The 22,933-nt window shown below is 56.2% G+C and overlaps 1 protein-coding gene across 8 annotated transcripts in view; it reads right to left on the bottom strand.

Annotated features, from left to right (window-relative positions):
• The window catches only part of NAV1 (neuron navigator 1), a 212,991-nt gene that overhangs the window by 55,510 nt on the left and 134,548 nt on the right, over positions 1-22,933 (bottom strand). Inside the window, exon 1 of one of the 8 annotated variants that reach the window (XM_068541890.1) lies at positions 8,306-8,443. The exons of 6 other annotated variants lie outside the window; for them this stretch is intronic. In XM_068541890.1, the coding sequence (XP_068397991.1) occupies positions 8,306-8,355 (50 nt within the window). In that variant the 5' untranslated portion in view covers positions 8,356-8,443. Of the gene's footprint in view, positions 1-8,305; positions 8,444-22,933 lie in introns of those variants that run through there. One more of the 8 variants, XM_068541889.1, reaches the window with a different exon arrangement.

Genomic DNA, 22,933 nt, shown 5'->3' with positions numbered 1-22,933 from the left:
GTCGGGTCTTAGTTGCGGCGCGCGGGCTTCTCTCTAGTTGTGACGTGCAGGCTCGGTAGTCGCGGCACATAGGCTTAGCTGCTCCGCGGCACGTGGGATCCGAGTTCCCGGACCAAGGATCGAACCCACACCCTCTGCACTGGCAGGTGGATTCTTAACCAGTGGGCCACCAGGGAAGTTGCAGTGATGTAGTTTTTATAGAAACAACTTTCTTTCTACACTCACACTTCATCAACTTATGTAATAATTAGATGACACGATTTCAACGGGCACAAACAGGTTTGGGAACAAACAACTCTCTGTAGGCCTTCGACATGCCAGGTGGAGGAGGGCACGGGGGCAGGGGGCGCAGGAGCAAGTCAGGGGCAGGGCCCTACCATGTCTGGTGCCCAGAACCACTTCAGGAAGGTTCTGACCTTTCCTGCTTCCCAAATATTCCTCCTTGTTTCACCTCTGGATTTCTTTGCTAAACGTGAAGACCAGAGGTGGGGATGACAGAAATCAAAATTCAGGTTATTTCTGCATCTCTGGGCTCACAGCACACGACAGCATTATTTTACTGGTAGAATCGTGGTGGGTTAGAGAGTCCTGCTTCGACTTTGTAAGAGACATGGAGTGGCCGGGGGCTCGCCAGAGCAGACCGTCACCGAGCCCGGGGGTCCTGCAGGAGCAGCAAGGCTTCTCCCAAGGGGCTTTGGACTCTCTGGGGATCAGAGCTGCTCCCACCACGAACTGCTCTGTGCAAATTCCCAGACGTGGTTTCTCGAGAGCAGGAAGGCTCCTGAGCAAGCGATGCTCTCCTCCCCCCGCAAGGGTTTCTGGGAGCGAGGAGGGACTGGTCCTCCCCCCGCTGGTTCTGAGGCCTGGGCGGGCGGATCGGTGGAGGCTCTGAGGGTCCCTGCTGAGGTCACCGAAGTCTAGGGGCCTAGATTCGTCTCCCTTTCTATACACCCCCCCATCCCCTGGGGCCACAGCTTTGCCTGGGCTTTCCATACAGCCTCTAGGACAAAAGCACTTGAAAGATAATGCAGATATGAGGTGCATCTACGGAGGATGAAAGCAATTTCTATAGCGCACAGGAGAAGGCTGGTCTTATTATATGTATCCCCTCCTTCACAGTTCATCTGTAAGAGCTGGCGCCGTCAACAGTGGGCCGAGGAAAATGGAGGGAAACTAATCAATTAACATATAGCTCATTGTACTTCGAAGGTAATTCTAAAATGCATTATAGCACTGAGAATAGTGGCCTTTACGGGTTTTCCTCGTTCAGAGGAGCCACCTTTGCAGGAAAAGGTGACTCAGAAGTCTTCCCCAAGAGCAGCTCGATGCGAGCCTGAAAGGCAAAGTTGTTAAGCGTGACGCCCATGTATGAGGGGCCCACCCCCGAGGGGCTGCTGTGGGAGGTGAGTTCTGGAAAAGCAACGCCCCAAAGAGAAGCTCTCAGGAGCAGCAGGTATGGAAATCTGGGTTGGGAACCCGGGCCTGGAAATTACGAGGATATTTACCTAGAGTTTATGAGAGAGAAGCTTAAATGGGAGAACCAGTACAAATTATGGGAATGGAACACATACTTAACAGAGTAAATAGGAAGAAATGGCACAAATATCCAGAATGTGGAAAGACACCTCGACGTAAACAAGGATTTCGGTCGGGAGCTCTTTCCTCCGTTCCCAGATCTGATGAACCAACCATGATTTTCAGCCTCCCTTCAGAGAGAATTGAGGAATTGGTTCCAGGATGTACGCCTCAGTCCCTGTGTACAGGGGCTCAAACTCCAGAAACCCAGGACACCCAAGAATAAATCCCGAGGATTTGTTTTCCTTTTGGGCCTCTGAGCCATAACTCTACCCACTGGCAGAAATACTACTCCTGTTTTAAAGCTGTTAAAAACCTAGTCTTAAAATCACACAGTTGGCAGGTCACCAGGATCAAAACCTGGTCGTCTGGTATAGCCTCATAGAAGAATTTCAAATAAGCCGTGGGAGAATGCTCCAAGCTGAAAAACAACATTTTCATGCACGCACGCACACACACGAGTACACACACCCCTGCAGGAGCATGCATGCACCGGACACCTGCCCACACAGCCTCAAGAACGGGCCTGGCCGGACATCAGAGACGGCGGGGGATGTGCCCTCATTCCAATCTTTTCCCATGTCCCCCACTGATCCCCCTGCCCCGTGAAGTCTTTCCAAGGTGCCTCTTGGGCCCAGGGCCCCCTCCCTCTTCCTTCATAACTGAAATCCTTCCCCCAAATGTCCTTGCAGTCTGCATTTGAACTTTCCGTGACTTCGCCACACTCACTGCCCTCCTAACTGCTGCTCCCTGACCTGGGCGTAAATCTCTTCTGTTTCTGACTTGCTTGCTTCCTATTTCCAGCTACTGTCATTCCTAGTGTCAGAAGCCAACATCCCACTCTGTGACGAGTTAATCGTACCACCATGTGGATTGAAATAAGTTGTCTGTTGTTCCCCTTGCAGTGATCAGAACAATTCTTGGCACACAGTAGGCAATTAATCAGTACGTGCTGGTGGAGAACTGATTTGCGTTTATTTTACGTAGCCGTTTGACCCTAAAGAGAGCTAGCGTGACAGGGCACAGGATAAATATGGTATATCCGCTAATCCCAAACTCCCAATCCATCCCTCCCCTACCCACCCTTCGGAACTATATTCAATATCCTGTGATAAACCATAATGGAAAAAAATATGAAAAAGAATGTATATAGGGCTTCCCTGGTGGCGCAGTGGTTGAGAATCTGCCTGCCAATGCAGGGGACACGGGTTCGAGCCCTGGTCTGGGAAGATCCCACATGCCGCGGAGCGACTGGGCCCGTGAGCCACAACTACTGAGCCTGCGCGTCTGGAGCCTGTGCTCCGCAACAGGAGAGGCCGCGATGGTGAGAGGCCCGCGCACCGCGATGAAGAGCGGCCCCCGCTTGCCGCAACTAGAGAAAGCCCTCGCACAGAAACGAAGACCCAACACAGCCATAAATAAATAAATAAATTTAAAAAAATGTATATACGTATAACTGAATCACTTTGCTGTACAGCAGAAACCAATACAACATTGTAAATCAACTATACTTCAATAAAATAAAATTTTCAAACATATGGTGCATCCACATCTGACCTGCTATGTAAGCCGTCTTGATGGGACCCTGTTGGCTATTTGTTGACATCATCAAGAGACCATTATTAATTCCATATATGCATCACTTGCATAAGAGTCCCTGCCCCCAGGAATCTGTGATTGGACAAAACCACCGTCATGTTATGAACGACAATGGGGGAAAAGCATAAATAGGTAAGTTGGAAAGCAGCTTCCCTGGAGGTTGGAGAAGCTGATATATCAGCAGCTCTTGTTTACAGAAAGCGACCGTCCCTGAGGGAGCCCCAGTGTTCTCGAGCTTACCGAAAGCACCAAGCCCCTTAGCCCGACATCCAGCCCAGAGTGGGGCGGGCAGAGGAGCTAGCCAGGCTGTGTATGAATTTCTGCTTCACTACTTACCGTCTGTGACCTGGGACAGGCGCTGCCCTCCCCGAAACACACCCGCAGCCCCCAAATGGTCACGTCACCACCAGCCTTTCAAGATCATCGTGCGGAGTAGACAAGGTAAAAATACAACACCCAGCTTGACACCCAGCAGGGAAGGCAGGTACACGGCTTCCCTCCAATCTCCTCTTTTGAATAAACTACCTGCTACTCAAATGGCCCCGGTAGCAACACAGTAAGGAGGAAAACTAGCTTATGAGGCAACTCACATTTGCTCCACCCTCTGTCAGCACACAGGTCACACCGACCATCTCCTGACTGTGCTAACAGGACCAGCGGCCGGGCTGCCATGCGTGTGCACACGTGCACGGCGGGGGTGGGGTGGTAGGGGGGTGAAGGGGTCATGATGTTCCTTCCTTCTCAACATTTCCGCCCCAACGATGTGTCAGCCTTCAATAGAGGCTTCACATGGCCAGGAATGTCCAGGAATTTACTCTTTCTGGGAAATTCCTGAGGCATCCCAAGACAGTTAGGCCGAGGATGAATTCTCACAAGCTATGCATTCTCCATGGGGGTAGCATTATTTGACTCTGCTTTAAGGGCAAGGGCGAGGGCAGTCTGTTACTCTGGCCATGAACTTAATGTGAGATGACGCTGGATCCAGGTCCAGAGGAAACAAGCCAGTTGTGCTATCAGATCAAAGGTTTTCAGGCAGGATTCCTGGTGGGGCTGAGCAGGTGAGAATGTATACAGTCGTCTGCCTCAGAGGATTCCATCTCAGACCAGGAGTCTGTGTGATGGGAGGTACCCCAGTGATGGCGGGTCTGGGCAGAGAAGCTGGAAGATGAGACAGAACCGCTCTACCGAGGAACGCTCCTCCCTCTCTTCTCAAAGGAGCTCATGTTCCTCTGGAAAACCCTTACTTTACTTTCAAGGCTCAAGGAAAACGCCACCTTCTCCATGAAGCCCTCCTGCCTTGCCCGCTTCCAGCTACCGCACGTATGAGCAGGTACCACAGTGACGTGCCTCCCCGGCTCCTACACAGACTGCTTCCTCCTGCATGATTGCTTCTCACGTGTCTCACGATTCCAAATACCGTATGTATGTGTCTGCTGCTTTTGTTAGTCTGTTTTCACGGTAAGACTCCAAGCTCCCTGATGGCAGGGGCTGTGCACCACTGTGTCCCCTGTTCCCAGCACTGTGCCTGCACCTGGGGGGCACTCATGACACTTTGTTGAATAAATGAATAGATGTGAGCTCCTCAGGGGTCCACTGTTCCTCCAGCACCCAGCACAGTGGCGGGCCCAAAGTTATCACACAGTAAAGGCTGAATAAATAACGGCTGGGTGTTTTTAATGATTAAGTTTTTTTCAAGTTTGCCATCAAGAATGGGAGGTATAAATACGCTATCCTAGTTAGCACAGAACTCGGACTGAATAGAAATCTGCAGATGAACAATTAAGAATTTACGTAAAAATCCAAGATATATCCTAAGCCGAGAACTGTTTAGTCTACTACACTGATGGGCACCTTCGTTAGGGTCCCAGCAAGATGGCAGGGTAGGATGCTGAGGGAAAGAGCGGCCTGGAGAATCGAGGAGGGAGCCCTGCTGCGTGGGAGGGACCTTGGCTGTGCGATATCACCCGGGAAGGCTCAGGTGTTGAAAGCACTCTGCTTGTCACATCATCTCACTGTCATTCCCACGTCCCACGAGGCGGACGGGTCAGGAGCTCGAGAAGGAAACTGGGACAGGAAGCCAAGCAACTAAGGTCACGAAGTGAATCAGCAGTGGAGCCAGAGTCCGGATCGGGTTGGTGGACTCCGAGTCCAGGGCTCTTCCCACGACACCCACCAGCGGTCAGGCCAGCTCTCACTACACCTCTGTGAGGCTGCTACTACCCGCAGCTTCTGCGGTTTCAGCTTGGAGCATCCCCTGGGCCCAGATTAGTGTCAGTGAGAACAGGTTCCTTGGCGCAGGGTTTAAAGGTTGACTTTAGAGTCAGGCAGATCCCACCACTGGGATCTCAGGTAGGTTCACTGAACCACCCTGTGGCTCAGTTTCTTCATCTGTGAAATGGGGTGACAGTAAAATGCACGTCCCGTGCTTGCTGTGGGATTAAACAAGCAAGTGTTTACAAAGCCCTCGGCACAGGCGTTGCCTGGAGCGTCTTGTCATAGTGGTTAGAAGTGACTGGCTCAGATGTGGGCACGGGCTGCCGCCACACCCAGACTTCCTCTGCCCTCTCTCCTCCTGCCTCCCGATCAGAGGGCAGGGCTCTGCAGGGAGAGGTCCAGCCAGCCAAGTGCAGCCTGCCCTTGGCATGCAAGCCTAGCTCCGTAAAACCCTCTAACCAGAAGCAGCCACTGGCTCTGCTGTCCCGAGGCGTTCTGTCCCCTCACGGGGGCTGGTTCTGTGCCAGGTCCACACCCTCTGCCCCAGGGTCTCTGTGAGCAGGTCCCGTTCCCAAGGGTCCCCAGGCTCTAGCTCAGGGCCTTTCCCAGGAGGGTGTCCAGGAGGGCTGAATGGGACAGATGCCTGCACTCCAGGATTCCTGCTTGGGAGACACTGAGGACGGGGTTTGCTGGGGCAGGAGAAGACAGGGGTCTCCAGGAGAGACCCTAACACTTGAGATGTGCGAGAATGGCACCAATGGAAACCGCCTCCCCCGTAGATGCAATAATCCCAGGCATCTGGGGAGGAAAGGCCCAGGGCTGATCACAGCTCAGCTCATCAAAAGCTGGTCCTGGAGATACTGGAGGGCCAAATTAAGCCATTCACCCTGAGACCTCACTCACATCCTCCCCAGCTGTCTCCTGCAGAGTTCGGGGGACCTGAGCCTGCAGGGAAAGCGTCTCTTTGATCCCGGTTGGCCCCAATCAAACATCATTTACAAGTTAGGTTCTGAGCTGTCCCCAGAGTGAAGGCTTGGGCTAAGCCCTCCCTCCGTGGATGAGAGCCAGGGCAGTTAACGTTTACATTTGAACTCTGGCAATTCTCGGACTGACCTCCAGTTTATGACATCCCCTCTCTCCCTGCCTACTAACTACAATCCCCCTGAAAGTTTTGGGCTTTCGTGAAAAGGAAACCACAGGCCCAACCCAGCCATACCCCAGCAGGCGGCTGGCAGGCTGAGTAGGTGTAACTCGACCTGCTCTGTCCTCAGGCTAGGGCACACCTGGCACACCTGCCCAGAAGTCTGATTCTGGTAAGAAGCTAGGTGAGTGAGTACCCAACGGCTGTGGATTCAGGACCGGATGCTGAGCTCACAGTACAGAGCCTGGGTCTCCTGGGGTGGGGTGGGGTGTAGCAGAGCAAGGGAGCAGGGAGGATTCCATGTCAAGGCGTGATGGGGTCACCTAGCAAGGGCTGGTGGAGGAAGAAAGGCGTGGTGCGTTCAGGGAAGGGCGCTGGGATCAACTAAGAGATTTTCACCTCTTCTGCCATGGGGCTGGGGGGCGCTGGGGGGAGAACTTAATAGTAGAACCGGTGCAACTATAACGGTCCTCAGACACACCCCGTGTGGATCCGGAGTGGGTTCTGAGCTGGGGTGGCAGTGGTGGAAGTGGGGGGTAGGGGAGGTTAGGAAGGCACCCTCCCCTCTGCCTTCTCCAGGGCCAGGGACTCAGGACTCGGCCCGGGATCCCACCAGAAACAGGAATTCCCACAGGTCCCTGAATAGACCTCTGTTCTCTAGAATATTCTCTGTTCGTGAATTGGTTCCTCTTACAACACCCCCAGCCTCACCAGTCAGCTTAGCAAAGTGACTCCAAGGGTCCCAAGTTGGAGGCCAGCAGGACAGGCTTCCGAGGGGCTCCGGGTGCTGGGGATGCCCCCCCTTCACCAGGCCTTACCCACTGGTCTGCTCTGACCCTGAGCCTGCGTGGGCAGAACTGCAATGGGTTCCCTCCGAGGAACCTCGGGGGAGAAGGAGCACAGGGTGCGAGTCAGGGGTCTAGGGGCTGGGGGGGGGGGTGGAGCGGTCACAGCAAGGGGCATCCGGCCTCCCATTCAACTCCCCAGTCCCCAGCTTCCTCAGCTCCACAGGTCCGAAGGGAGGCTGAGGGGAGGGAGGGTGCACACCGGGGTGGGAAGCTCCCAGAAACGCCAGACAGCAGCAGCCCTCTTCCTCAGGTGGCTGGAATTCCCTAATCCTCTCCTGGAAGCGTGGTTTCTAAGTCGGCTGGCGGGGTCCCAGGGCTGGCCACGGTCATAGTCACTGCCCCTTAGTGGGGAGCCTGAGTGCCCGACCCTCACCTTACAGGGCCGGTGTCTGTTCCCCCATCAGCCGGCTCTCATCCCCTCCCAGAGTAGGGTCCCGGGCTTCACTCTCCTCTGAGGGATCCAGTCGGCTGCGGCGTCATAAATTCAGCCCGGCGCCCACTCAGGTCTCAGCCTACACCTCCACCACCTCTCTTCACCCCAAAAGACCCCCAGAGCTTCCGGGGCTGGGGGAACCCGGCTGGGGTCGAAGCCCTCTCGCTTTCCACTCCCCAGGTCCCCAAGACCCCCGGCCCCACCGCACTGCAGGGAACCAGGGAAGTTCTGTCCAGTCGTGCTATTGTCCCAGGTCCGTCCCGGTCCCCGGGGACCGCACGCGCCCTGCTTTCCTCCCCCTCCCGAGACCCCTCCGCACCCCGACCTCCAACCCCAAGGCCAACAGGCCAAACGCTCGGGAGCCAGAGGCTCAGGTGGCGCTGCCGTCCTCTAAGTCCGCGACTCTAGGGCGGCCAAGACCCTCCTGCGTGCGGACGCCACCCCACCCCCGCAAGACTGCGGCAGCGGAGGGCCGGCGCGCGGCGGGGCGCTTACCTGCGGGAGAAACTCGTCCTTCCCGCCCTGGGCAGGGGCAGATGCAACATCCTCCCGGCGCAGCGGCCCTCGGCCGCCGGGAACCCCGCGCCGACGCCGCGCCCGCCCGGCCGACCCGCGGAGGTCTGAGCGCGGCCACGCGGACGGCCGGAGACCCGGGACCAGCCCTCGCCCCTCGCTCCCTCCTCCCCCCGCCCGCCCGACTCACCGCTCCAGCTGCACTTAAAGCGACAGAGCCCCACTTCCCGTCGCCGCCTCGGGTCCCGAGCCCCGACTGCGAGCGGGCCCTTTAACGCCCGGAGCAGGTAGACAAAGAGCCGCCGCGGCGCGGCCGTTCCGGGGCCCGGGGGCCGGGAGGTGCGCGGCGGCCGGGGCCTCGGTCTCCGCCGGGCGGCTGCGGGTCTAGACCCGGACGCAGGCTGAGGGTCACATCCCCCTCCCCTTCCCCGACGCCGGCTGCGGGTTAACCCCCCCAGGGCGCCGGCTGCGGGGCACATCCCCCCCCCCCCGCCCCCACACCAACGCCGGCTGCGGGCCACCCCCCCCCCCGACCCCCCGCCGCGGGTCGACCCGGGCTCTTCCTCGGGCTACGCGGGCAGACGCGTGTGGGCATCCCAGGTCTCTGGGGACAGGGGGCCCGCGTGCTCTGGTGGGCACGGGTCGGGGAAGCTGGACCCTCCCCGGAGAGTTTCCTCCCAGCTCCCTCCTGGCCCCTTTCCAGGCTTTTAAATCAGACCAAGTAAGAGCCCGGGATCAGTACAGCGCCTGCAACAAGGTCGGCGGGGCGGGGGGGGTGCCGAGGGGGTGAAGGGCAGACGGGGTGCAAGAGCCAGAGGGTGCTCAGGAGCTGTCCTCCTTACAGGGTGGGCGACCTCCTGAAAAGTGCTGACCACTGACGGGGGCGGGGCTAACCTTCCTCCAGCGGTGGGGTGGGGAGGGAGGCGTGCACGTTGGGGCTGATTGTGGGGAGAAAGAACAGGTCACACCACGCAAGGGTCTGTGCCTGCATCTAGGAGGCATTTTCAGTTGACTGATCAGGAAGAAAAGGATCCCAAGATGTAAAGATTTTAGTGCAGAGTAAGAAAAAAAGTGGGATCAGTGGGAGGGCTCTCCCACAGAGCGCCTCTCCCCTCAGGGAATTCCTGGTAACTTAACCCCCCTGTTGCGGAGGAAGGGGCTGCACGGGGGCTGCACTGCTGCGCCCACCTTCTTCCAGCCCATCCCTGCTCCTGGGAGGGGCTGAGTGTGTAAGGTCGCTCCCAACCCCAAAGTGACCCGGGCAAAGGGGAAAGACTGTGTCTTAGATATGGACAGAGTACATCCGCAATTTCTTAAAGCAACAGAAACAACGCCAGCGATGATATTTTTTTAAAGGCCCGAAGGCCTGAGCTGCGATGATGTTGAACCACAGAGCAGCAGTATCTCTGGGTTTGGGCAGCGTGTGTGACGGCCCCACGCAGAGACCCAGGCCAGCGTGTTCCCCTAGGCCTCTCATCTCCGAACTTCGGCGGCCCGCTTGTTAAGGCAGAGGAGTCACACTTCTGCAGAGCCCCTCCGCACTCCCCGCCTTCAGGGAGGTGTGGACGCTGCTCTGAGTCCCGAGGATGGCCCTTCTCCCTGAAAGCCCGCCTGGCTCTAGTCCTCTGAGTGCCCAGCGCCACCGACCTGGGGCTGCAGCTCTAAGGGGTGAACCGCCGCTCTGGAGGGTGGGAGACGTCTCAGAGGGAGCTCTGTCCCGGATCCCTGAACAGTCTGAGTTGGGGAGAGGTCTGTTTCTGGGGGTGCATATACTGCGGCCAAGTTTTCCAGATATGCTTTCAGCCCAAAGGGGAGTAAAGAGCTGCAGTGATCCCAGCACCGAGCCGTCAGGCGACCCCCTAGCATGGGGGGGTGGGGGGGGAATCGATTTCCATTCCCTTTCCTCTCTCTGAGTGGTTTGGGTGGTGAGATTCAGGAAAGGTGCACCGGGGTCCAGGCTGAGCAGCTCTGGGGGGAATCCGAGCGAGGCAGGCTCTGCAGCAGCACCTCCCACCTCACGGCCCCGGGCCAGGCCCCACCCGGGCTCTTCTGTAACTTCCCTGCACCCCATCCTCACCACCAGCCTAAATGGAGGGTGAGCGGGATGGATTCTCTGCGCTGGGGCCCGCCTGGGTCATCTGGGGAACAGCTTACATGGGACGTGCACCGTGAGGGATTCTCTTTAGCCTCAGCCAGCATGGAATCCCGGGTAAAATGACTTTGTCTCAGCCAGAGGAATGTCACCAGCAGGGGATGTTTTTCTCTAGATCTAGCTGTGCGTTTTCCATCAGGTTTCCTCCTTTGTGGCTTTCTGGGCAGAGCCTGGAGGGAGGGAGGGGAGGCCTGAAGGGGGTAAGGCACAGGGGTTTACTCGGAGGACTAGAGACTTTTGTGCAGGGAACTGAGACGTCCGCTCCCCCCTACCCCCCTGCCCGCCACACACACACCATGACGCGCCTTCACAGCCCTGCTGAGCTGTGGGCCTCTCCCCCTGCGTCACACCCAGCCGCCGCCCACCCTCCCTGCAGCCTTCCCCTCCCTGCATTTCACCCCCAACAGCGATGGGGGAACTGGCCAGAAAGAGAGCAAGTCAGCCAGCAGCTCAGCCCAGGGGAGAGGTCCCAGATTTCTGAGTCCCCTGCTGAGAGGATTCTGGGCTGCAGGATCTGTAAACCCCCTCCTCCTTGGAACTGGTTCCTGTCAGAACCCAAAAGAGTCTGAGGTTTCCCTCCATAAGTTCCTCTTTCCTTCTCAAGGAGGAAGCTGGGCTGCAGGGAGACCCTACCTTCCTCCACCCCGCCAGTCCTGGGACCCACTCTCCTGCTTGGTAGAGGCTTGCACAGGGTAAGGACAGGGTCGCTGGAGACTCTGCTCCTTAAATAAATAGCATGCAAATTAGCTCCTGCTCTTCTCAGCCACCAGGTCAAGGCACGTGTGGGTAACTGGACAGCAGGGCCGTGTGGGAGCTTCTGTGAAGACAGGAAACCTCAGCCTCTCGGGTCAGCAGCCCCGACCTCGCCCATCACGGGGGTGTGGCCAAGTATGGGGGGCGGTGGCCCAGCTGTTTTGAGCACAGGGAGGGGCACACAGGGGTGACTGAGCTCTTCTTTCTGGGTCCCAGGCTGCAGAGTTGTAGCCTGCGGCAGGGTGAACGGGGAGACACCTGCTGAGAGGGAGCTGAGAGGTAGGCTCTTTTCCAGAAAGAAAACCCAGCCAGAGAGGAAAAAGGCCCGGCCACCTCAGACAGCCTCCTCTGTGCTCCTCTTCACAGAGCCCTCAGGAGCCAAGATCGTGTGTGTCCCCTGTGCCAGGCCCAGCAGAGTGGCTCTTTACAAGGGGGAAACTGAGGCACAGGGAGGCCAGGAAATGTCCAAAGCACAGGGCGGGGCCCAGACTAACACGCATGCATCTCTCAGCCCGATTCCCTCCCCTACCCCTCGCCACACACACCTTGGATCTCAGTCCCCGGGGCTCTGGACCAGTGTTCCGTTTCCAACAGAGGCATCCGAGGAGACCGTGGGAGGCCCTGGTCGTCTCCCTAACAACAGTCTCAAGGCAAACGGGGCTGATTAGAGGCAAGAAAAGAAGAGAAAGACTTGCCAGGAAGTGCCATGTGGTCTGAGTTCCCGTTTCACCTGTCTGGGGCCTGACCGCACCCCTGATTCCTGCTGAGCCGGGGAAGTGAGACCCCTCAGAAGACTAGGTACCAGGGCAGGCTCTGTCTCTGGACCGATGCCTACTCCCCTCTTTCCCCTCAGTTACGAGGCTGTTCCCTCCCTTAGGTAGGAAAGCCTCTGCCCCTGCACAAGTCTCGGCCAGCAGACGAGCCCCCTCGGCCCACGGCGGAAGCTGGGCCCGGAGGCTCCTGCGTGTCCTGGCCGCGCATACCGAGCTGGTAGCATCTGGGCAGACAGAACAAAGAGCATTTCACCACACAGAGAGGGGTGATGAGAGAGAATCAGACCAGAATGCGGGGGGGCGGGGGGGCGGTGAGTTGGCCGGTGTCCACACTGGTGGGGCCTCACGCTGTCCGTGGGGAATGACCTCACCACATCTCTAATCCCAGCTTTTACAAACCTACCCCCGGGTCCCCCAGTGACCCCACTGAATTCTGGGGAATCATCTCTTGTGACCTTGATAGAAGGAATCTATAAAAATCATTCCTGGCCTCTGGGTAGCACGTTCACATCATAAAATAGGATTTCATTCTCAGACAACCTAGCGATCTAGGGTGAGGCAGGTGTTGGTCCACTCTCCACTTGCTTTAGGACATTCAGGCTCAGGAAGGTTGAGAGCGTGGCCTTAGGTATTCTGGCCACAGGCATGGGAGCCGTGATGACGTGGGTCCCAGGCCAGGGGCTGTCGGATCCCCGGTGGACTTCTGGCCTCTCAGGGAGGCCCGGGCCTTCAAGGGCTCCCTGTGCGTGACGTGACCCTGGCGAGCTCTCTCCGCTCTGGACCCATCAGGGCTGTGCCTGAGCCCCGCACAGATGCACTTCTCATGGCTGGAGATCTGGAATGTCAGAGCCAAAACAGCCTTAGAGCTCCTCTGGCTCGGCGCCCAGGTGTTCATGGGGAAGGAAGGTGGGCTGAGGAAGGGCAGCCCTTCTGCAGACCCAGGCCGCCTGACTCCGGGGCCGTGCTGCCACTTCTTTCCAACTCCCTCCCCAGGGCAGCCTGGGCTCCGAGGGAAAGGTGGAGGGTGGGTGGGAGAGAGGGAAAGGTGGAGGGTGGGTGGGAGAGTGTGGGTCGGGCCTGGAGGGCAGATGCATGCGTGGTGGGGTGTCCCAAAGCCCAGCCCCAGGTCCTGCTGAAATGTCCCTGGGGCAGCAAACGAGCCAGCTGGAGGAGGGGGTCCCACTCCCAGCTGTGTGCCTGCTTCCCAAATATTTACACAACCTCTGAGGAGGCCTGCCCTCCCTGCCACCCCGCAGCTGGGAGAGGCGGCGTCCCGCCAGATCGCACACAGTGGGCAACTGTTTCACATCCTCCCAAACCTCAGCGTCTCTGTGTGGTTCTGAGAGCGCAGGACAGATTCAGCGATGGGAATGGAGACAGCAGGAGGCTGCCCGCCCTCCACAGGGCCTGCCGGACCCTTAGCTGCCCCTGGGCAGACGCGAGTGTGTGTGTGAGTGTGTGTATGAGTGTGAGACCCCCGAGGGCAGCGCAGTGATTTCAGGTTGGCCGAAGCGCCCGCTGACCCAGGTTCCCCGTTCTGGAGCTGGAGCTCCAATCTCTGCCTCCCGCCCCACCCTGCCCCGCCCAGACGATCCCAGCAGCTTCCTTTCGCTGCCCCCTCACAGCAGCCAGGCACACCCTTTGCAACACGCGTCAGATCTCATTGCTCCTCTGCCTGGAAGCTGCCTGTAGCTGCCCCTCACCTGTACTACCTGGCCCCTGGCTACACCCTGACCTCATTGCTGATCACCATCTGTCTTGTTTATTCTGCTTCAGCCACACGGACCTCCCTGCATTTCCCTGGACACGTGCCCATTCTTGCCCCAGGGTCTTTGCACATGCTCTTCTGGGCATCAATTACTGGAGAGTTTTCCCTGACCACGCTCCCCAACAGCCCCCGCCCACCACTCTGTCCCTCAGCCTGCTTCATCTTCCTTTATGGCGCACAGCACCACCTGATCTACCACGTATTCACCTCGTTGGCTTGCTTGCCTTCTCTCTTTTGTATATGAGTTTAAGAATGATGACTTTTTCTCCTGCTGTACCCCCAAGTGTCTGTACAGCAGGTCTCTAGAAGTACCTACTGACCATGTGAATAAGCAGCATGAGGTGGGCACTGTCATCCCCTTTCCTTTCACACGGTGAGGCTAAGTCACTTATCCAGGGTCATGCAGGCAATAGCGGCAAACCGAGGATAAATCCGGGGCAGTTGGACTCTGGAGTGCCCCATCGATGGCGCCGGCCTATCTCTCAAGAACAGGAAACTAACCACAGGGACTTGAGGAGCCACAAGGGACGGGACGGCTGCTGCCACCCAGACCGCAGGGGCGACGGCTCGGAGCTGGGAAGGGCAGGACCTCACACGGGGACCGTGCGAGGAAAGGTGAGGACAGGCATAGGGCGGCTGCAGGGGCTTGCCGCTCAGAGGGCGACGGTGACGGGCAGGTGATAGCTGTGCCTCCTCCTCTAATGATACGCGGCAGAAAGCTGCGTCCTGGGAGCCTCTGCTGCCGGAAGTGCCACCACCGGGCTCTGTCCATGGAGACGGCATCGCTCCTGAACTGCCCCTTGTCATCAGACCCACAGGGGCCGAGACAGAAGCCAGACGAGGAAGAGGAGGCTGAGAGACTGAGAGGGGTGGCCAGTGAGAAGAAGGGACAGGAAAGGGGCTGGACGGGGCTGAGCGGTCAGGAGCAGAGGGCAGCAGCCACGGTGGAGACGTGTCCCCGGGTCTGGCTGGAGACGCCCCACAAGAAGGAAGGGACAGGGCACAGGGCAGACCCCTCCTAACATTTATTTACTTATTTGGCTGCGCCGGGTCTTAGTTGCGGCATGCTGACTCTTAGCTGCGGAATGCATGGGGGGGGGTCTAGTTGCCCGACCAGGGATCGAACCCGTGCCTCCTGCACTGGGAGCGCAGAATCTTCCCCACTGGACCACCAGGGAACTCCCTGGACCCCTCTTAATACGAGCCGGCCGAGGCGGGCAGAGCAGGCGGGCTGGTGAGACACTGGTCCCTCCGCCTCTCGGACGCTCTCCGGCCTGGCTGGCTGGCGCACGCCCTGCCCTCTGCCAGGGAAGCCGGTGTGCACACAGCCTCTTTGTATCCAGCCCGTCACACATGTGTCTGGGTGGCTCTCACCGCCCCCGCCTTGGCAGCACGTCCCGCGCACTGGCTCTGTTTACCGCCCGCACCAGCCCCGGCATCGGCTTGTCCACCCGTCTGTCCGTGACCCTGACCTGCGGATCCGTGAGCCCTGGTCTGCCTCTACCATAGCGCCTGCCTGCGGCCTCTCAGGGCCTGACTCGCTCTGCCTGCTTTCCAAAGCCAGACCTTAATGCATCTGCCTGTGCTAGCTCCATCACGGCCCCAGCGTACGGGCAATAGCAACTCGGTCCCGCAGCCTCTCTGGGGCAGCCCGTGCACAGCTCAGCGGGTGGGTGCCCAGCCTGGCCTGCTGGCCTTTCTTCAGCCGCAGTGAATGGTCCTTTGCTGCCTGGCCAGAGACACGTGATAGCCCAGAGGCCAGAGCTGGCCCTCGCGAGCATCCTGGGACAGCTCAGCCTTTGAGCCACAGTCAACAGAGCCTGTATTCATGGGGCGTGCGTTGCTCCTCCTGCCCTTGCCCTGAGCTCCCGGCTGTGGCTGCTCTGTGGGCTGCAAAGCAGGACCCTATCCTTGAAGACGGAGCAGCCACTTAGGGGCCTTCGGAGAGGGGGCCTCCAACAGCATGGCCTGCTGGGTGTTGAGGGGAGCTCCTTCTGCGGTGGCAGTAAGGCCTGTGACCCCCGCCCCCAAGCTTAGGGGCACACATGCTACACACAAATGGAGGCAGCGAGCGAGCTGGAAAGAGCACGGGATGGGGAGGGCGTGGGGAGGGCAGGTGTCGGAGACGCCTGGCTCTGCTCCCGTGCTGCCGCTTTTAAGTTATGAGCTCCTGGCCAGCCAGTGAAAGCCGAGTTCCACTTTCCTCGCTTGTAAACTGGGGAAAAGAATACCTGATTCACAGAGTTGTTAAGATTAAATAAGACAGTGCCACATAAGTGTTTTGTAAACCACATGTGCCGTGCAATTGTTAGAGAATTATAAAAGCACAAGTTACTACAGCACAAATTATACACACAAGTTCCAGGACGACCCCGAGTCGGGTAGCAGTCACACTGCAATGGGGTGAATTTGGGGAGGCTTCCAGCAGGGGTGGCGGGAGGAACCGGGCACGGACAAGTGAGCGACTAGGTATCACCCCCCAACCCCCCAGCTGGGAAAGTCCCCCTCTGCAGACGGCCTTCAGACCTTCAGGGCATTGGTTTTCTAGGCGCCGACCGAGAGAAGGGAGGGAGGTAACATTTGCTGAGCACCTGCTGTATACCTAGCACGTTATTACAATGTACACTATAACATCCTCACGACGACCCTATTCCCGTTTGACCAGCCCCGCCAGAATGGACACACAGCCTCCCCAAAGCCTCAGAGCTGGGATCTGAGCCCACTCCAAACTTGGGCTCTTCCTGTAATATCAGATTGCATGGAATTTCCAGCACTCCACGAGCCCAGCTGGCTCATCCCAGAACATAAGGTGTGCGGGGAAAGGAGAAGGCCGACGATGACGGAGAAGAGACAAGTGGACAGGCAGGCGGGCGGGCAGGACTGGTGGGGAAGTGCCAGACCCGTCTCAACGGCTTCCGCAGCCCTTATCCGTCTTGACTGTCAACCAGCTTGTATATCATCAAACCCGGGGAAAACCCGGCAGCTCAATTGTAGGTTACTAGGACACACCAGAGGGGCCCCTCCTCTGCCTGCATCCGTTGCCTTGGCAACCAGCACACATCCAGCTGCGCCTCTGGAATACCTGGCTTACTCCAACCTTCCAGCGACCCTGTTGGGTTTGAACAGACCCTGTGATCCCGATTAACCCCACACACTCTCAGCAATGCTTTCACCATTCTGTTTTAGGAGTTAAGGGTGTTTCGACAGCCACTGGCTCTCTGAAGCCACCCCCTCCCTCCCAACAGACCAGGAATCTGACTCCATGGCCTCCTCCCTTCCCATCTTCCCTCTTTATAATTGATGCCCCTTGTATCCCACCTGTGTCCCCTCTGCAGTTACTGTTTCCGTAAACACAGACACAGCCGCTCTGCAGGCACCTGTGACTCCCAGCCTGTGTGGAGCAGGAGAAAACACCAGGATGCAATGCCCCTGGGAGCCGCCCTCAGCCAATAACGACTGGGAGTCGAAAGATAAATATCCAGGCTTCCTGGCCCTCTGGGTGGGCATATAATCCCCCAGAACCCCCAAGCCCAGCTGACCTCAACAGTGACCCGCACAGAACGCATCCTGCACTGGCTTCCTTCTCTCCCCGACCCACTTCCCCACCCCCATCAGTGCTTTCTGGAATCACCTCCCAAATAAGCCACTTGCACACAAATCCTTGTCTCGAGGTCTGCTTCTGGGGACTCCATCCCAGGACACACTTCATGCACAACACACGTGTTTGTGTGAGGTACAGGCAGCCCCGTTAGCCAGGTCACGGTGGGAAAGGAACCATGGTCACTTGTGCGGTCCTGTGTGCAATTAGTTTGGCTACACTGCACAGCCACATGCTGGACCCGTGGCCGGGGGTCTCCAAGCCACACAGGGACACCCTTTGCCACACGATAGCACTGCATGAACAGGCAGAAGTGGGCCAGGACGCCGCCATCCTGCTTGGTAAACCACTTAGTTTGTCACCCTCCCAGCGAGGCTCAGAAACATCACGTTCAAGCATGAAGGTTAACACACACACTTTTCCAAATACTGTCTTATCTTTCAGAAGGTGCGTGTGACAGCTTAGGGCCACCAGCTTGCTACCGTCAGTCACCAAAGGGCTAACATCTAACACTTCTTATATACAAAGTAAACATGTTCACTAATTCGGTGCTCGCACCAGCCTTACAGACTAGGGTACCACCACTCTCTGCTTTTTCTAGACAAGGGAACTCAGGCAGAGGGAGAGCAGGCACCCACAGTGACACACAGAGCTCAGGTGAAGAGCCAGGGCTCTGTCTAGCTGTGAGCTGTACTCCACACCACTCTGCAACCCCGCCAGTCCTGGCGTGCCATGTTGGCAAGCCTGTGCGCAAAGGCCGGTTCATTTAACTCTGCACCACAGGACAGAAAGAACATCAAGACACTGTAAAAAAGCAAAACAAGGTCACCCCCCTCAACAGAGTCAAAGCCCAAACTCTGTGAACTCATCTGTCAAGTTGAAGAAATCTTATGTGGATACTCTAACAGCCCCTAATTAAGACAGAGGCCATCAGTTAAATGAACAGAACCGTAAGTTGAAACCAGAATAAATATTTCAAACCGACAGTTCCTCATACTTTTTAGAGCACTCTTACTCTTTTCCACGTGATCCTCCCAAGGCACAAACGATGACCTTTTTACAAATGAGCAAACTGAGACTCAGAGGGGTTGGGGACTTGCTTAGTGCCACACAGCGAGCTAGAGGGGGGCTCAGGAGGGAGCCCCGGATGCTCAGATGCTCCTTCCCCTGCACCCAGAGAAGGGCAGCCGAGGCCACGTGCATGAAGCTGCAGGTCATCGTTAGATGTTACCCCCAAAGAGGCAACAGCCACTGTCTGCATCAACTACACCTCACTTCTGCTGCTGCCATGGATACAGCAGGCATCCTCCTCCCTTTTAGATGTGAAGCCCTTCAAGGGCAGGAACCGATTCCTTCCTGAACTTGAAGGCTGGGTCCTCCCCAGGATGGCCCCCTACCCCTCTGCCCCAATCCTTGTGTTCCACGGGCAAAAGCCCGGCCTGGTCCAGCCGCCCACGGGGTGGAATGCCTGCCAGGAAACAGAGGAGACAGGGGCAGGGGAGGAAGACTCTTCTCCCTGCCCACTCACATTCCAGAGTCCTCCTCTCTCTGTACAAACCCTACAAACCCAGTGCTCCTCGCAGGAGGACTCTGTCCCTAAACGGGGTGGGGTTTGGCATCTTGGGATCAGCCACCTGGAGCCCAGTGAGTGACGTTCCTTCTCAGGAGGGGGCTGCCCAGGCCCAGGCCACTCAGCAAGGCGGGAGGGTTTCTTTAAGGCTTGGGCTCCTGCCTCTGGGAGCAAAAAGCCAGCCTGGGAGGAGACCGGGGCCTACAGTTTATTTTATTTGACGTTTTTCAACGTCAGGTCACTTCAGCACCAAGGAGGAAACGAATCCCATCTGTTCCCGAGCTCCTGAGCACGGTTTAAGAGGACAGGCTGGGGAAGGAGGGGACGAAGAGGGACAGGACAGGAGCAGCCAGCCGCCACGCGGAGCAGGGACCACCTGACGGTGGAGCCCCGCTGTCCCCCGGCAGCTGTCCCCCGGCACACCCGCAGGGCTCTGTCTAAAGCTCTGCGGCCCTTGGTCGAGGTCGCCCGACAGCGGTCCTGCCAGGGCTGCAGAGACTACTCTACACCAGGTGAAGGACGCCCCCGGGAGGGTGTGACAGCACCACTGCTGGGGACGCAGCTGGGGTTCCTGCCCACCCAGACCACCACTTACACAGACGGAAGTGGAGACAGTGAGAGGCACGTCCAAGTCAAAGGAGGGAGGGGCTGGAGGGCACACGCAGCCCCGTACGCACGCCCCCCCCGCCGGAGCCCACACTCACCTCTGTAGGTGCAGCCTCCCCACCTCCCACCCCAACACTGGGGGCTAGGCGTGTGCAGATGGCTGTGGAACTCATCTCCTTCTTTAGATTAAATTCCAGACCCTCCTATTTTTAGAAAAAACAAATTCCTCTTCTCTTTTCAGGAGGTAAAAATGTCCTGAGCTGCCACCTAGGACAGCCGGCAGCCAAGCCGATGCTGGCCACGGTGTCAGGCTCTGGATGTCACCCTGCCAGGACCGGGCAGATCAGTCCAGGTGCCAAATTTTAAGAGGATCGTTGACAACCTGAGAGCTTCCAGAGGAGGGTAACGAGGACAGGTGGGATCTGGAAAACTGGGTCATTTCAGGAACTACTGAAATGAGTTGGGGACTCTTTCTTTTGTAGAGAAGAGACTGTCTGAACCATCATTAAGAACATGTTGAAATGTTTGGATGAAGACTTCCACTTAGTCTGTTTTTCTCAGATGACAACATTTGAATCAATAGGCAGAAGTGAAGCAGATTTCAGGTGAATACTTAAACGCCTTCTTGTAATCTTATGCTATTTGGAGTGGAATAAGCCCCCCTGGTACTGTGCCCACCCAAATCAAAGCTGAAAGATGCTGTCGGGGTTACTATGAAGAAGATTTGTTAACTTTATGGGAAGACAAGACTAGCCCCCAAATCACTGAGAAGCGTCAGAAAAATATGGCTTCCTGAGGTAGAAGAGGTAGGCCAGGCATGAGACTTGGAATTTGTATTTTTAAAAAGCCCCAGCAGCGGGCTTCCCTGGTGGCGCAGTGGTTAAGAATCCGCCTCCCAATGCAGGGGACACGGGTTCGAGCCCTGGTCCGGGAAGATCCCACATGCCGCGGAGCAACTAAGCCCATGCACCACAACTACTGAGCATGAGCTCTAGAGCCCGCGAGCCACAGATACTGAAGCCCGTGTGCCACAACTACTGAGGCCCGTGCACCTAGAGCCCATGCTCCACAATAAAAGAAGCCACCACAGTGAGAAGCCCACACACCGCAATGAAGAGTAGCCCCCGCTCGCCGCAACTAGAGAAAGCCTACGCACAGCAACAAAGACCCAACGCAGCCAAAAATAAATAAATAAATTAATTAAATAATTTTTTTTTAAAAACTGAAAAAAAAAAAAAGCCTCAGCAGCTATAAAACTCTTGGAGAAAAACATTGGGGAAAAGGTTCATGACATTGGATTTGGCAATCATTTCTTGGCTATGACACCTACAGTGTAGGCAACAAAAGAAACAAGAGATAAACTAGACTTGATTGAAATGAAAAACTTTTGCGCATTAAAGGGCACCATCAACAGAATGAAAAGGCAACCCACAGAATGGGAGAAAATATGTGCAAATCATATGTCTGATAAGGGATTAATACCCAGAATATATAAAGAACTCCCACAACTTAACCACAACAACCAAACAACCTGATTAAAAAATGGACAAAGGACTTGAATAGATATTTCTCCAAAGAAGACATATGAATGGCTAATAAACACATGAAAAGATGTTCAACATCTCTAGTCATTAGGGAAATGCAGATTAAAACCACTCCATACCCATCATGATGGCTGTTATTAAAAAAACAAACATATGGAAAATAACAAGTGTTGACAAGAATGTGGAGAAAAGGCAGCCCTCATGCACTGCAGGTGGGGATGGAAAATGGTGCGGCCACTCTGGAAAACTGTATGTGGTTCCTCGAAAAAATTAAAAATAGAACTACCATATGATCCAGCAATTCCACTGCTGAGAATACACCCAAAAGAATTGAAAGCAGCTTCTTGAGGAGATATTTTGTACACCCATGTTCATAGCAAGCAACGCAAATGTATATCGATGGGTAAATGGATAGACAAACTGTGGTCTATATATACAATGGAATATTATTTGGCCCTAAAAGGGAAGGAAATTCCGACTGCTATCACATGGATGAATCTTGAGGACATGATGCTGAGTGAAATAAGCCAGTCAGAAATAGACAAATACTGTGTGATTTCCAGTTCTGTGAGGCCCCTAGAATAGTCAAGCTCATAGAGACAGAAAGAGGAAGGGTCGGGTGGGGGGCTGGAGAGGGGGCTGGGGAGTCAGTGTTTAACGGGTGCAGAGTTTCAGTTTGGGAAGATGAAAAAGTTCTGGAGATGAACGTCAGTGATGGTGACACAGCAATGTGAATGTAATTACCGCCACTGAACTCTTAAACTTAAAAGCAGTTAAGCTATTAGCTACATATAAAACCATATTTTACCACAATTGTTTAAATATATAACTTCAAGTATATGATGGTTTTAGCAGCTGCATTCCCTTCCTCGTCCTGGTTTGCTGAGCTTCAGTTTGAAGAATCTGCCTTCCCTGAGCTCACCCAGATGGGCAAGCCGGGAAACGGCCAGGCGTTTGGATGGAGCGGGGAGGGCTGATTCTGGACTGAACACGGGCTTGGGAAGAGCCCCAGGTGGACGATCCCCCAGCAGGGGATGGACGGAGGGCACCGAGAAAGCCTCGGGGTCACTGCCATCCTCCACGTCTCACCTGGATGGCCTGTGACTGTGTCGGCTGGGGTCGGGGGGCGGGAGGGAGCGAAAGCCCAGCAGCCAGCCTCACCTGTCCTGCTCGCCCAGTGCTGAGACTTCTGAGAGTCGGGAAGTGAATGGTCACGGGCAGTGGCCAACGGGGAAGGATGGGGTGTCACTGGTAGGTGAGAAGGGAATAGGCCTGCCTGTTTTATGAATAGGAAAAGCAATTTTCTTAGGAGCAGGACGTTTTCTAAGTTAAAAAACCTGGATGGAAACCACAGTGGGAGAGGGAGGACCAGAAAGGGGCTGGGCAAGTGTGGCTCAGGTTTGCTGGAACCTAGGATGCCCGAGGTCTTTTTAAGTGAAAAAACACGACACTTAACTGTGAAAACACATAAATGAGGAGTGATTGGTTGTATTAAAATTACTGGGGATTATAAATGGATTCCCCTCAACTCTGACTGCTTAAGGGCATTGAAGGATGGGTGTGCTGACAGTCTTGGTGGGGATGTTAACGCCGGAGCCCCCTTAGAACTGGCTCGTTGAGAGTTGCTGCTAATTGCAGACTGACCGTAAAAACTCATGTGAAATTATCTTGGCACCAGCACTGCAGTTTGCAGTGAGGTCCACTTTGTGGGTATCGCCACCCTGTTCTGTATTCCCTGCGAACCCCACGCTTCCCCAGGGCTGACGGGCATGAGTGCACAGGGAGGGAAGGTCCCATCCATGCCAGTCTAGTGAACTCTGCTTTTGCACTGATTCAGGAGCACACA

This window comes from Eschrichtius robustus, chromosome 3 (genome assembly GCF_028021215.1).
Source record: "Eschrichtius robustus isolate mEscRob2 chromosome 3, mEscRob2.pri, whole genome shotgun sequence".
Taxonomy (NCBI): Eukaryota; Metazoa; Chordata; class Mammalia; order Artiodactyla; family Eschrichtiidae; genus Eschrichtius; species Eschrichtius robustus.
This window is presented reverse-complemented; position numbering and strand designations above follow the sequence as displayed.